Source organism: Meriones unguiculatus, chromosome 20, assembly GCF_030254825.1.
Source record: "Meriones unguiculatus strain TT.TT164.6M chromosome 20, Bangor_MerUng_6.1, whole genome shotgun sequence".
In the NCBI taxonomy this organism is placed as follows: domain Eukaryota; kingdom Metazoa; phylum Chordata; class Mammalia; order Rodentia; family Muridae; genus Meriones; species Meriones unguiculatus.
The window spans coordinates 54810847-54825928 of record NC_083367.1 but is presented as its reverse complement, the minus strand read 5'-3'; the positions used below and the strand labels follow the sequence as shown (position 1 = coordinate 54825928).

The 15082-nt window shown below is 39.7% G+C and overlaps 1 protein-coding gene across 1 annotated transcript in view; it reads left to right on the top strand.

Annotated features, from left to right (window-relative positions):
• Lix1 (limb and CNS expressed 1) overlaps positions 1 to 11761 on the top strand; it is a 52811-nt gene extending 41050 nt beyond the window's left edge. The window contains exons 5-6 of the mRNA XM_021654954.2: positions 7898 to 7975; positions 10574 to 11761. Coding sequence (XP_021510629.1) covers positions 7898 to 7975; positions 10574 to 10858 — 363 coding nt within the window. The 3' untranslated portion in view covers positions 10859 to 11761. The remainder of the gene's footprint in view (positions 1 to 7897; positions 7976 to 10573) is intronic.
• Positions 11762 to 15082: the final 3321 nt, after the last annotated feature.

Here is a 15082-nt window from a genome sequence, read left to right as displayed (position 1 = left end):
GTACTCCTATTTTCTTAGGTTTGATTTCAAGAAGTAATTAGACCTGCAAACTTTTATGGGAAAGGTGTTTATCACAATAAAATTTAATCATTATGTTGCAACTGGGGCCCAAAGCCACCCACTCTTCTCATGAGTGGGTGAGGACATGTGGGATGGCCTGGTTCGTTTTAGTCTTACTCTGTCCCTTATCTCGAAATCTGTTTCTTCGCTTGTGTATAAATCTGAGGAAACAGCGGGACTACCTTAAAGTGCCGGGGTGAAGGTGAAATAGGACATAATGAGAAGAGTCTAGAACAGCCTGCATATGGTAAACACTTCATGAAAGTTAAGGATGACTCTGAAAGATTGTGTTATGTGAACCGCCAGAGGCTATTTGATGGATGGATCCCCCCCCAATATCTTTACATATCAAATGCTTCATGTCTCCTTCCTTGCAATAAAAGGGGAGACTGTAAAGGGTCTAAAATACTCCCCTACAATCTAATCCCAGACATAGAAAATAACAGGAAAAAGAATGGCAGAAGAGAAAAAGCATGGATTTGAAACCATACAGATCTATATGTGGGTGTGTTTGCATCTGAGCTAATCCATTCTGAAATTCGGTTTTCTTGTCTGCGAAGTAAAAAGAATAGTGCCACTCTATAGAGTCAAAAGACCTCGACATTTATAAAGCAACCAGAACAGCTTTTCTCATAACCGGGAAAGTCATTTAGCTTGCTTCTTCAAGGAACTTTTCTTAAGTTATAAAATAAATACTGCCACTTACAAAGTTGTATGTGATTTAGCAGCAATTGAAAAAAAAATAATGATTTTTGAGCACGGCTGGCTTAGTCTGCCAAAGCTGGTGAGGCAAAATTATTTTTTCCTTAAAACTCCTTTCAAGCACTATGAAAGGCACACTCAGTATACTCTAAGTATCACTTTAACCCCTGTCTTGCTGGTCTTCTTTCTATGCAATCTGTAATAAGGTATTTAAGGATAAATAATTACTTAAATCACACTCTGGAAATGCTTCATAAAGAAAGCTAGGGCAGGATAAGGACAAAGGGAAAGATAGAAGACAGGGAAAAACCAAATCCTCAGGTCAGGAGGGAGGACCCAGGGAGCCATGCTTTTCTTCCACACGCTTGCTGTGGCTTAACAAGTTCCATGGGGTCTGGGCAGATGTGTCAGTTTCTGTCTACATATAAAGGGAGGTGAATACAGACTTGGGCTATTTCTGCAGAGGCACAAATCACCGCCTACTCCTGGAGCAGGGGTTGTTACAGAGGAATGGATGATTATAGCATAGAAAAACAAGGCTGGTGTCTACTGACTGCCCTGGGATTTTCAATGGGTCAGTCCTGCTGCGCTGAAGAATCCAATAGGCTTCTGCTTACCTTCTCTTCTTGGGCTGTCCTTAAGGATGTAGGCTGGCCTGAGAGAAAACTGCCTGCTATGTTAGGGGGAGGGACAGGAGCAGCAACCAGCAGGCGCTGGGTCTTGTCAAGGTCAGATTCTAGGCAGAAGTTGACTGAAGCTGGTTAATATATTTATTCTGAAGACTAATGCAATCCAAGGAAGAGTTGTTTATTTACATCTGTGCTAAATTCTCCAGGTCGCCTTTTAAAGCCTCGTCCCATAAACAAATTTCCTCTTAAACTCATTCTCTTGGATGGGGAGACGGTGCCCACCTGTTTTCCAAGTTCTCCATTTACAGTGTTTGTTTTTCTTATTTCTGATGAATCACAGAACCAAGCCAGTTTCCCAAACTTCCAGAAGAGGCAAAGAGCCTGTTCTCCCACTCCAAGTGGCTGAAAGGCCATTGTCTCTAATAGGGGAAACCAGGCAGGCAGTTTCCAGCACACAGCCCAGTTGATGCAGGATTAAAGGAAATGAATGACAAAGTAAAACAGGGAGCTGTGAGCTGTGGTTGGAGCACAGCAACTGCCATTTTTTCCCTGTAGAGCAAACAAAACACAGGCTTTATTCACTATTCAGTTTACAATTGACTTTGCTGATCAAAACCAGTTATATAATTTCTGGGGCCCAGTGCAAAATAAAAATGCAAGGACCTTTGCTCAGAAATGATTAAACTGAGTATTGAACGAAGGGCAGCGCCTCAGGGGCTACAGAAGCCAGACTTGTTGCTGACACAGATCCAGAAAAGAGAGGCAAGTGATACATCTGTCTTGGCACAATTACACTATAATATACATTAAGGTCAAAATGAAAGCAAAAAGGCATCCTAATAAACAAAATACCAAAATAACCCCAACAACAGCAACAAACATTTTTCTTTTTCTTTTTCTTTTTCTTTTTTTTTTTTTTTTGAGACCAGGTTTTAGTAGGTAATCCAGGCTTGCCTTGAACCCACAGAGATCTGCCTCTGCTGTCCCAGTATTGGAGTTGAATGTGTGCTACAATGCCTGGCACAAAGCACCAATTTTAAAAAGATTCAGAACGTTCATGAATCCCCACCCCCACCCAGTTTAAATCTTGCCATACATAACCTCACCCTAATGAACTAGCTTCTTACTTTCCTTTTAATCCAGCCAGTTTGCCCAGTCTAATCAGCCTAATCAGACTCCACAACATAAGAGCAGAACAGGCTCTCACAGAGTAGACTGACTCAAAGTTCCTATCCAGGTCAGGGTTTGATCAGAGACAAAGCCAGGGTGAAAAGCAGGCACTGGGAATCCCAGAAACTAGAAAACATTCTTTACAGAACTCTTCTGCAGTGTGGCATGGATTTCCCATTGTCAAACACAGCATGGATGCAATGCACTAAGCACCAATTTGGAAACTCAGGAAGTTGTAAAGATGCCTTTAATCCCAGAACTCCAGAGGAAGAGGCAGGCAATCCTGGCCTACACAAGTGAGTTTCAGGACAGCGAGAGTTACCTAGTGATGCCTTGTCTTGGGGGAAAAACCAACAAAACAGCAAACAAAATAACAGAAGAACATTTGGTCTTATGAGAGGAAATAAAGAAGTATTTATAGGGACAGGAAGTATGTGTAGATAATTAGGTCACCCTTATACACATGTTTCTACACAGCAGGACAAAAGCTAGTCCAGGACAGAATGCATGAGGATGAGAAGGAGGTCACTTTCCCTAAAGAAATGTAAGCGTTGAAGTGATGATGTGCACAACAATTATTATATGAAAGAGGTTTATTGGATGGAGATGGAGAGAGAGAGGAGAGAGAGAAAGACATGATAGGGGGAGGGAAGGGGACGCTCTGACAGAGAAAGGGGAGAGAGTAGGAGAGAGCAAGTGCAAGAGAGAAAGATATGAGGCGGGTCCATGTATAGCTTGCACAGCTGAACCACGCCTGCCAGGTGACACATCATATAACAGGTAACCCAGAAGCAGGATGCCTAAACACTAATAATAATATCATTAATAGTGACAACGGTTGGCTCTCTCCCATTGGGGGGATCCCAAGTTGGGCCAGTCATTGGTTTTCCATTACCTCAATCTCTGCTCCATCTTTACACCCACACTTCTTATAGGCAAGACACATTTTGGGTCAAAAGTTTTATGGGTGGGTTGTTGTCCCCCTCCCTCCACTGGAAGTCCCACCTGGCTACAGGAGGTGGCAACTCCAGGCTCCTTAACCCACCCCGCTGCTAGGAGTCTGAACTAGGGTCAACCCCATAGACTCCCTGGAGCTTCCCCTATCCCAGAGATTTCCCCCTACTACCGCTGCCACCACCGATTTTCATTCTTTTTCCCAGTCCTCCCCACCCTTAACTCTCCCACCTATGACTATCCCCATATCTGATTTCTAACCCTGTTATCCACCCTCTTTCCCACCCAATTCCCTCCCTCTATTTCAGATGTCTATTTTATTTCCTCTTCTGGGTGAGATTCAATTATCCTCCTTTGGGCCCTCCTTGGCTTCTTTGGGTCTGTGGATTGTAGCATGATTATCTTGTACTTTATGGCTAATATCTACTTATAAGTGAATGCCTACCATACCCGTCTTTCTGGGTCTGGGTTACCTCACTCAGGGTGATCTTTCTATCCATTTGCCTGAAAACTGCATGATGTCTTTGTTTCTAATAGCTAACTAGTATTCTATTGTGTAAATGTACCACATTTTCTTTATCTGTTCTTCAGTTGAGGGACATCTAGGTTGTTTCCAGTTTTTAGTTATTACAAATAAAGTTGCTATGAACGTAGTTGTGGTTTGGTGGAGCATCTTTGGGTATTTGTCCAGGAGTGGTATAGCTGTATCTTGAGGTAGTTCTATTCCCAGTTTTCTGAGAAATCTTCAGATTGATTACCACAGTAGTTGTACATGTTTGTATTCCCACCAGCAATGGAGGGGGGTTCCCCTTGCTCCATATCCTCTCAAGCATGTGCTGTCATTTGAGTTTTTGATCTTAGCCTTTCTGATGGGTATAAGATGGAATCTCAGAGTTATTTTGAGTTGCATTCCTGCTGCAGCTTGAGATGTCAGAGTGGGTTGATACCCCTTGGGGGCTTTCCTTTCTCTGAGAAGGAGAGGGGGTGTGGGGGAGGGGCATGAAGGTGGGACTGTGAGGAGAGGAGGGAGGAGGCTGTAAAATGATGAAAGAAAGAGGGAGAGAGAGAGAGAGAGAGAGAGAGAGAAAAGAAAAGAACCAGAGCCACTCTCAGGAGGAAGTACTTTTTAGACAAATCAGAGCAGTAGGGAGATGAATGACATTCCTCCCAGAGGCAAGAACAGCTCAAGCCTTTGAGAGATGAAGGTGGCCAAGGGGCATGGAAAGAAGTCTGGCTCTGTTCATAGCATAAACATGGATGCTAAAGTACTGGGGAATTCTCCAGGTAAAATGCCAACAGTGCAGCTACAAGAAGCAGATGTTGGTACAGAGATGAGAATGTGGTCTCAGAAGATCCTGAAGAAAGAAGAGTAAAACCAACAGCAAAAACTGTCAGAGATCCTCTCTCTGTGACAGTTTTAACAATAAGTTGTTTCTCTGACAGGGTCACTGTAGGGCAATGTTAGGATGAGTACTAGAAGCCGCAACACATGTCCAGCCTCTTTATTTTGGTGGCCAAATTTACATAGGGACTGTGAGTATAGATCAGTGGTAGCGGATTGACAAGCATGTCCAAGGTCTTGAGTTTGATCTCCAGAACTGAAAAAAAAATTAAATATAAAACCAGCTGCAGATTTGGGGTAGGTGGGAGGTCAACTGAAGAAGCAGAGTAATATTTTTTTTCTTCATTAAAAAAAATAAATTTGGGGCTGTAGAGATAGCTCAGGCTAAAGTGCTTACATACAGACAAGACGACTTTAATTCTACTCCTAGTGTTGACATAAGAATCCAGGCATAGTGGCTCATGGTAGTCTCAGCATTACAAAATATGAAGACAGGGAGATACGTAGGGCTGGGCAGTCTAACCAAATCAGTGAGCTCCAACTTCAGTGAGACTTTTTCTCAAAAAATAAGATGGTGAGCAACCAAGGAGGATACCCACTGTGGCCTCATTCATATTCATGTACACATCCACTTACATATACACATACACAACAGACAAATGAGTGCAAAATTCAAGTAGATTTTTATGTGAAATAAAGAAAAAAACTCTTCAAATATTGGCCTTCTATTACAACACAGAGCATAGAGAATTCACGCTCATTTTTGTGGCTACAAAGTGTTTCATGAATGGGTTTGAAGGGAGCACTAGGGAAGGTAGCAAAAGTTTACTCTCCTAAGCAACTGAGGATACTCTGATAAATGGACTGACGGGCACAGTGGTAAAAGCCCTATTAGGCAAGATTTTGTAGTCTGTTGAAGTGATGTGACTTTTTCATATTAATATGGTACTGTGCAGAAGTGCAGTTTGGGACCAGGGAGAAGGGGGCCGTAACAGGCATGTCTCTTGACATTTGACTTGGGACACTGGACGGTGGGGCCTTTGTTTGGAGTGGAAAAAGCAACTTGGTTTATATTTGTGTTGTGTTTAATTGATGGAAACAAATGGTTCTGCTTTCACTTCAAGCTCAGTATCTCCTGGGGTACTCATGGTATGGTGGAGTAAAGACAATGATCTGGATCTCAGAGTGAAAAGCAGTAGCACTAACCTACAATAGCAGCTTTAAAGCTGAGGCTTGTGCTGCTGAAGCTTTTGGTAATTCTACAGTTCTAAAATGCACCAGATAAATTTAACATGCCTGCAACCGACCTTTGTGAAGAAGAAAAACATGTTTTTGAGCAAAGAGAAGTAAAGACAATCTGTAAAAGACTGTTATGCACAATCAATAGGACATCTGTCTAGATGCTAAGATTTCATAACTATTTCCAAAAACAGAAAGTTCGTTAATTATATGAGGTTTTTTTCCAATGACTGTATGGTTGTGGTTTACAGTATTGATCCATAATCAATGTCTAATTTTAAAAAACAAAACACACACACACACAAAAAAGAAAACAAAAGCAAGAACAAAAATAAAATCCCTGAATAAGTGAAACAGATAATTTCAGTAGAAAACTGCCAGCTGTGACCACATTAGGAAATGTGCAGCCTGCTGGTCCTCTGCTCACCTTGACATCAGGCAAGGAAGTGGGAATAGAGCTGACAAATCACTGTTGTGCTTAGTTGGGGCTAAGAACACTGAATATAGAACCTTTCATTTGTTTTAAGGTGAGTACTACCATATCGCCTATATTTTAAGACATTCTTGGTTTTGTTTATTGTTTTATAGAGACAGGGTTTCTCTTTGTATCCTTGGCACTCCTGGACTTGCTTTTGTAGACGAGGCTGGCCTTGAACTCATAGAGATTCACCTGCCTCTGCCTCACTGAGTGCTGGGATTACCATGCCCAGCTTTTAAGGCATTCTTAAAGCAGAGGGGCTTACTTCTTCTCTTCTTATGCTGGCTAAAATTATTTCTCTCCCCTCCCTTCTTCCCTCCCCCCTTACTTTCTTTCTCCCTCACCTTCAATTCCCACTTTTTGATAAAAATAAATCAGTAAATAATGATATATTTCAGCTTGTTAACATGGGACTTTAACATGGCTGAGTCTATTTTGGTTTGGTCCATTTTAGGTCAAATACTGAAAGGAGCTTGGTCCAAAGCAAATAGACTTGTATAATTTTTACTTAGCAATATAGGCATATTTCTTTTTCAGTTTAAAAATTTTAAATTTTAGTTGTTTTCTTTAATGTCACTTAGTCACATGAAACCCAAAACCTTTTCTCCAGAACACTGGAAAGAATGCCTCCTACTTCTTTTCTTTCACGTCAGCCATGTTACCAGATCAATTTTATTCATCGTTTTGGTTCTGGAGACCCAAAGTTGAGTCTCATGCATACTAAATACATGCTCTGCTGCCAAGTGATGCCCCCAGACTCTCTAGTACCAGGTTTGTTTTACATCTTTTAAGAACTCTTCCAGGCATTTGCAAGCAAATGTGTGTATAGGAATCTTCTGTTCTTTTAAAATAAAACACAAAGTACACATTGTTATGTGCTGTTTTCTTATTGTAAAAATACACCATAGAGTTCTTTGAATTACAGCTTAGAAAGTCTTTACATCCATCATGCTTACAGTGTTCAGTAATATGGACATATCATACTTTAATTGTTCTCTAAAAATGAACATTAAAATGGTTTCAGACTCTATTAAAAGTGACATAATTTATGTATAACTTTGTATGTTGGTTTTTCTATGTTCTGACATACCTAAGTAACTTTGGGGTATACAATTATTTTAATGTGTACATTTTTAGTGTTGAAAGATAATTGCCAATCATTTAGTAATTTTACATTGAAAATAAAACAAAACAAGTAAATGGAGGCTCTGCTTTAGGGGTCTTGGGGTTCTGTTCTTTGGAAAGTCCCAAAGTTTTTGACAGTATCATATATCATACATACATTCTGCTTTAAGATCAATGACAGATGTTTGGGTTTTGTAGGAACTGATGACCATCTTCCAACTACTACACTGGAATGGAAGCCTGAAAGCCCTCCGTGAGACAAAGTGCTCTCGACAGGTGAGACTTTCCAGTTGAGACAGGTTAGTGTGTAGAGGACAAGGTCAGAAGCTTATCAAACTTTGAAGAGGCTTCTTTTATTCAGATTCTTCTATGTATATTTTATACATATTGATCGTGAGAGACTAAAGAATTAAAAATTAGTTTTTGGGGGTATTGGTTTAAAATTTAAAGCACAACCTTGACTGAAGGCCAGCCAGGTGGAGCCATGTCCTGCCACCTGCAAGGAGGAACCAGTTTAACTGTATTCTTTTCCTGCCCACTAGAGATACAGTTGCTAGGAAACCGGCCCAGATGGCCAGGCCAGAACTGTTTATGGACTTGGCGCCTAAAGTAAAACAATCATTTCAAAAGTTAATCTCCCTTACCCAATCATGTAACACCAATGCATGTAACTCCCTGCTTGTAGCTTTTCCCTTTAAAAACCTTTTTTACCCTATACAGCTCCGCAGCATTCATCTCCTGCTTCCACAGGAAGTTTTCCGACCCAGGCTCAAGCTTATATCCAATAAACCCTCATGTTTTTTGCAGCGGAGTCAATTCCTGGTGGTCTTTGGGAACCTCATGAACTAGGCATAACAACTGAAACCTCTTTTATTCATGCATTACTTTGTTTTAAATGTATATTTACCTATTGAGTAAGAGCAGGGGCAAGTGAAAGAATATCTAGTTGGAAACTGCACACTAAGAATGTCGGCTTTGCATAGGGTTGATCTGAACACTGTATACAGAATGAAGCAACCATTAAGACAGCATTGGATCTCTACACTCTTGCACTCTCCAGTATAGAAAGAAAAAGAGAATGAGCTGCTTCCAAAGCCTCCTCACTAAAAACAGGCAGAATTTTCACTGCAAAAGGTTATTTCTTAACTACCAAAAGTTCCTCAGAAGCAGCAGAAAGGATCATGAAGTTGGACATGCTCAAATTTAGTCACCTTATGTTTTGGCTTAGGAGGTTCCTCTTTGTTTTCCAGAGGCAAGCTCTCAATATTTCTTCATTACTTACAATAGGAACCCTTCTTGCTCTTACTACCAAATGTAAACTCTGTCCTGAGTGTTCAACGCTTTTCTCTTGTTGTCCTCTGAGATGTATCCTTTCTCTACTCATCATTAGCACTTGAAGGACAATAGTTTATTCCTGAGAATTTCCTAATTAGCATTTGTATGAAGAAGTAAGCCTCTGAGGGTAGAGGCGCTACAGTCCCAGTAGTTTTTAGTTGCTTAGAAAATCTGGCTCTCAAAATATCAAAAACGGAAAAGAAATGAGTAGCTGAGTATGGCTTTGGCTATTTTTTTTTCTTTCCTTTGATTTTATGAAAGTCCTTTGAAATTTGTCGGATTGGTTATAAACACTTCTCCGTGATTGTTTTTAATTTGTTAAGGTCATAAATAAATACCATATGCTCTTGAAAATAAAAATAAGCAATGCATCCATTTCCCATGATCAAACATATGTATGACAGCATGATGAATTGATATTTTTTCACCGAAGAATTGAAAGGAGTGGTTAATTTTTAATTGTTTGCAAAAGCAAGAAATTGTATATTATAAAGGTATCATTGTAATACCAATAATGATAATCCCCCATTTTTCAGGTTCTTTCTGTGTTTATTATGAGCCATCTGGATATTTGTCTTCCTTATACTAACAAAGCATTTACCAGTGTAAAGGTAGTGAGACCTGGGCAAATGGAGCCAATAAATGATGTAGACTAAAGTCACCTACAATAGCCCACTTTATTCAGAGCATCAGACAAGTTCTACTCTGAGCTCTGAGGGGTGAAAAGAGTCACATGAGCAAAGTGTACAATCACAAGGGCAAGCTGCATATGGCAAACTGCACATATCAAAAACATATTTTTCCAGAGGTAATAAATAGTCAGTTGTAATGAATAATATGAAGTAAACTCACTCTTATTCACTATACTTGGAAGTAACATGAAAACCCATTACAAGAACAATTTTTGAGTTTTTGTTTTGTTTTGTTTTTTAAGAAACTGAGGTCATAAGACTCCTCTTGTCTTTTTTTCTTGGAGTTTTATCATAAGCACTCAAAATTCCCCCCCATAAGACCAAATTCTTGGACTGTGGTCCAACAACAAAACACATAAGCTGGGCCGTCGTGTTTGGGGTTTCAAAGTCTTGTTTTAAAGTCCCCTTGACTGAATGCTTCCTTATTCCTTTAATAGGTATGTGCAAACCTCATTCCACTTCAACTTGTGTGTGTAGTTCCTTCTCTCTATCTTGTCAAAGACAATGGTACTGGGACCAAGGGTCCAGTGAAAAACTAAGTCATATTTATACCAGTTGTTATAGGACTATATTTTCAAGGACAAACTTGTATTTTCTAGAGCTTCATTTTGTGAACATTGTTGTCATTCCTAGTGTTATGTTTTGACTTAGCCTGGAGGAACAGGCTTTGCAGGATCAGATTAGTTCATCATTTCTTTTTCAGAGGTATGTCAGTGGGATTAGGTTTCAGATTTCAAAAGTTCGAGTTGCTTGAAGGCCATATGATTGGAGAGGAATGGAAGACCTTGCATACATGTACCTGTGTTTCTTTTTATTGACACTCTGAACTTTTGTTTCTTGGTTCTAGGAAGTCATCTCCTATTATTCCCAATATTCTTTAGATGAAAAGATGCGCAGCCACATGGCCCTGGACTGGATCATGAAGGAGCGTGAATCACCAGGAATTCTCTCTCAAGAGCTACGTGAAGCCCTGGGGCAGCTGGAGGAAGCCAGGAAGGCAGGACAAGAACTACGATTTTACAAAGAAAAAAAAGAAATCTTGAGCTTGGCTCTGACTCAAATCTATGACCCTGACCCTTCCTCACCCAGTGATGACCAGCTGAGCCTCACAGCTCTGTGTGGCTATCATTAGCAAGGGCAGGTCTCAGGTTTCCTGAGGACTTTCATATCAGGAATCTCCTTGACAGAGGTTGTCAGAGACATTAGCATGATAGTCACTACCTGAAGGCTGTACTTCTTCCTACATTTTCTGTTCACAGAACAAGAGGGTAGGATTGACTGGAGCAGACTCCAGCTTCCTACTTCATATATGTCTTTAGTGGTTCTCCTTCAGAATGAAAGAATGACATCAAAACTGCTTATTATGCAGGATTTATCCAATCTAAAGCCTAGTTGACTTGTGCCTTGCTAAATTTTATTGTTCCAGACAATGAGCCAGTACAGCAGCCTCCAGGAAAACAACAGCCAGGACTAAGGAAAGCAGCATGCTAACACCTTTTTTCTCCTTCTTCTGTTTTTTAATGACAAGGTTTCTCTGTGTAGTCCTGGCTGTCCCGGAACTTGCTCTGTAGACGAGGCTGGCCTTGAATTTAGAGATCTGCCTATCTTTGCTTTCTGAGTGCTGGGATTAAAGACATGTGCCATTACTACCTGGCTGATAACAATTTTTTAAATGCTTAAGATTAAATAAATACTCCAGATTATTTTTTAAAAAATATACAACAAGCAGCAAGTTCTTGACCCCTCCTGAAAATTAACTGTATTCTCATCATATATTTTGAAATTAGCTTTTTAACAAAAATTATCACATATCATATTTCTCAGACAAAGAGGAAATTAAGCCACAAAACTGCCCTATTCCAATATCCTAAAAGGTAATTGTGTGTGTTAGATGGATCTCATGTTAAAATGTTATTTTAACAAAAATCACATTATTTGCCGTGGTGAGGCTAAATGTCATCTAGAAGAAAACTTTAGATGTTTGTAATCCTGAAAAGGAATTAGGATTTTTTTGTATGTTGAATAAATTTTTAAGCGGAAAAAAAAAACTTCTCTTTAATTTTTTTTTTTCACAATATCTTTATCATTTCAAATCTAGTACATTTCTATACGTTGGCTGTGATCTATACATGCAATACCTTTCCTGTATTTACAACCTTTGGCAATGCCCACCTCAGACGCATGATAACTGATTAGATACAAGAACAGGCTCAACATCAAACCCACCTTCTGTTTTATACTTATGACACTGTACAGAATCTGTGAAGTGAGCATTATGAAAACTGCCCTGTTTCTTGGAATATTCCCAGAAGCTTCAGCAAAAGTAACAAAGGTCATAGCCATGGCTGGCCCTATCTAACAGCAAATTAACCTCAGCCACAACAGTGTGCCAACCTGGCAGCACACACGTCTGCAGCATTGGCGTAGAAAAGCGTACGTGAAGAACAAAACAAACTGTGCCTCATGCCTTGTTCTCAATACTTCTCGAGAGTGACTAGAGGAAGGGACAAGAGTGAGGGATGAGAGTGAGGGAGTCTCTAAGAACATGGAGCCCCAAAGCTGGTTGTTGTTGTTATGAACTCCTTGAAAATCAGGGGGGAAAAAAAACCACAGACTAACTCATAGAAAGATATAACAATTTCAGAATATATATGGATCCCACTCTAAAACGTATAGATTGTCCCAGAGCAGCGTTGACCCTTAGTTTGGAGCTCATAACTTTTAAAAGCATGCATATAATTCTTATAATTCACATCTTAGATCTAACCTATAGACTTTCTGTTTGTTTGTTTGTTTGTTTGTTTTTCGAGACAGGGTTTCTCTGTGTAGCCTTGGCCGTCCTAGACTCTCTCTGTAGACCAGGCTGGCCTGGAACTCACAGAGATCTGCCTGCCTCTGCCTCCCAGAGTGCTAGGATTACAGGCGTGCATCACTGCACCCGGCTCATAGACCTTATTTTTAAGATCACTATCATCATTGAAATAAAGAATTGTATTATTTGGGCAAAGATAGTTTACTTTTTATAAAATCAAAATACACCATGTTGTTATGAAAAACAAACCAAGACAAACTAGCCACTAAACTCTGGCAACTATCTCAGAATATTAGATTTAATAAAATCATTATTCTTTCAATATTCTGAACTTGGCTACCCCCCCCCCTTTTTTTTTCCTAAAACTACAGTTCACATGTGCTTTTACTTTTAACATCAACTACTTTTAGCAAAGGAAGAGAATCAAGTCCATTCTTCACTGGGAATCTGATCACCCCAGTCTGAAGACAAACAAGTAGGTTGCTTATAACTTTGCTATTTCTTTAAGAAAAATGCTTTCAGCCAAAAAAGGTGTTGTAGTTAACTACTGTCATGATGTTTTAGAGTTCTTATTTTTATTGTGCAGTGCCTTTCTTTGTAGCCAAAGCCCAAAGAAGCCAGACTATGAATGTTTTCTTTATCTTTGACTATGTTCATGGTTACAGTAACCCAAATATTGTCAACCACTGTTTTTGTGGTGCTCACAGCTTTCTTTCATGCTGAAACTTGAAGGGAACAGGCTAGAGTATCGATACTGTTTTCATCTAGGGTTCCAGAGTAATAGAACTTATTTTGTCTTCTCCAGGGTTTTTGGTTATGCAATGTAAAATACATACAGAGCTTTAAAAATCTTAATATTCAGACTGTTCCAAAGCTGATGAAATCAGACTTTTTGGGTGAATGGCCCAGACATCAGTATTATATATATTTTATCAGACAGTTTTAATGTATAGCAGAATTGACAGCTACCACTTGTTTTCTGTAGTCATCACTGACTCAAGCATATTGCCTAACATGTAGAGCCAACTACCTCACTTGATCTTGAACCCAAACCCAAATATGGAACTTTTCTGGGCTACACAGGAGTAGAAACTTTTTCTTAGATATGTCTTCTCTGTAACCTAGAACTAAGACAGGAAAAGTGTACACACACACACACACCCCTAAGAAACAGAGAAGAGGAATATGACAAGATGTCATGGCAAAATACAACCCCAAAAGACACACTTTCAGTGACCTACTCCAACCAGTGTCCATATCCTATGAACTCCCAACAATACCATCATATTATGAATACACCAAGGCAATCTTAAATAGGTCAGAGCTCTAGAGCTCCAATGGCTTAATTATCCCTGGAAATACTATCATAGACAAATCCAATCTCTGAGGTATGTTTCAAAATAACCAAACAATTAATCCCATTCAGAGTGTGTCTCAGGTATGTGTGGACTCTTTTCTCACATATTGTATATGAACCATCTACATAAAAGTCACCTGAGATCCTTCTATTAACAATAAGCTCCTGTACATTATTGCAGAACTGGTGAACAAATTCTAGGAAGGTACTAGGTTATTTCCCCCTTCCTTTCATGCTTCTGACCATACTCCAGTCTTTGATTCTACAGCCTGAAATTACTTAATACATCCTTCACTGAGCAGTATAGCCCTAGCCTCTTAGGTAAGGGTATACAGAGGAAAATCCTTCTGGAAAGTAGAAAGAAGCAGAGGAGGCTGAGAGATATGATTTTTCTCTCAAAAGCACCTTGGCATCAATGTTTGGTATTACTTTTTACCACCCTACTAGGAAACAAACCATTATAAGCTCCATTGATTAACTTATGGTAAATCCCACTTCTTTCAATCTAAGTAAACCTTGGTCACATTTTTGTCTGAGAGAAAGCTGGTGGTGGGGAAGTGAGCAGAACTTTGATAGCTGTTGACTTCTAATGAACATTGGTACCCATTGGGAAATGCAGACTGCGATTTACAAGCAGGTCCTAATTTCAGCATGAATTGTGTTCCATAATTTCATTTATAAACAAAGTAATTCAACTCTGAGGGTAGTGTGGAGGGAGGTGTTTAAGAGCAAGATCAGAATTGGTTGCAATTTCCCCAGACAAGACTACTTAGTTATAGAATACCTAAAAGTTGATCCTAATTAAACCTAATATAATCCTGATAAACTGAGCAGTTGGGGTTTAGCTCAGTGGTGGAGCACTTGCCTAGCTAGCATGTTCAAGGGCCATGATTTGGTCTTCAGATCCAGAAGGTAGAAGAAGGAACAGCAGTAGGCATAGGGCCTCATACTAAAACACCTGCCTGGGGTAATTTCTAATTTCCAGATCGGTTGTCTTTTTTCCCCCCATTCATTCCATTCCCTCCCCCTGCCCCATTTCATCATGGTTTCTACCTATTTTCTGAAAACAAAACAAACAAAAAAGATGGATTTTTTCCATCAGAAAAACAAACCAGGATTTGACATCTCTCATTACATGGGCTTTCACAGATAGGCACACACATATGTATTATTGCTCATGTCTCAGG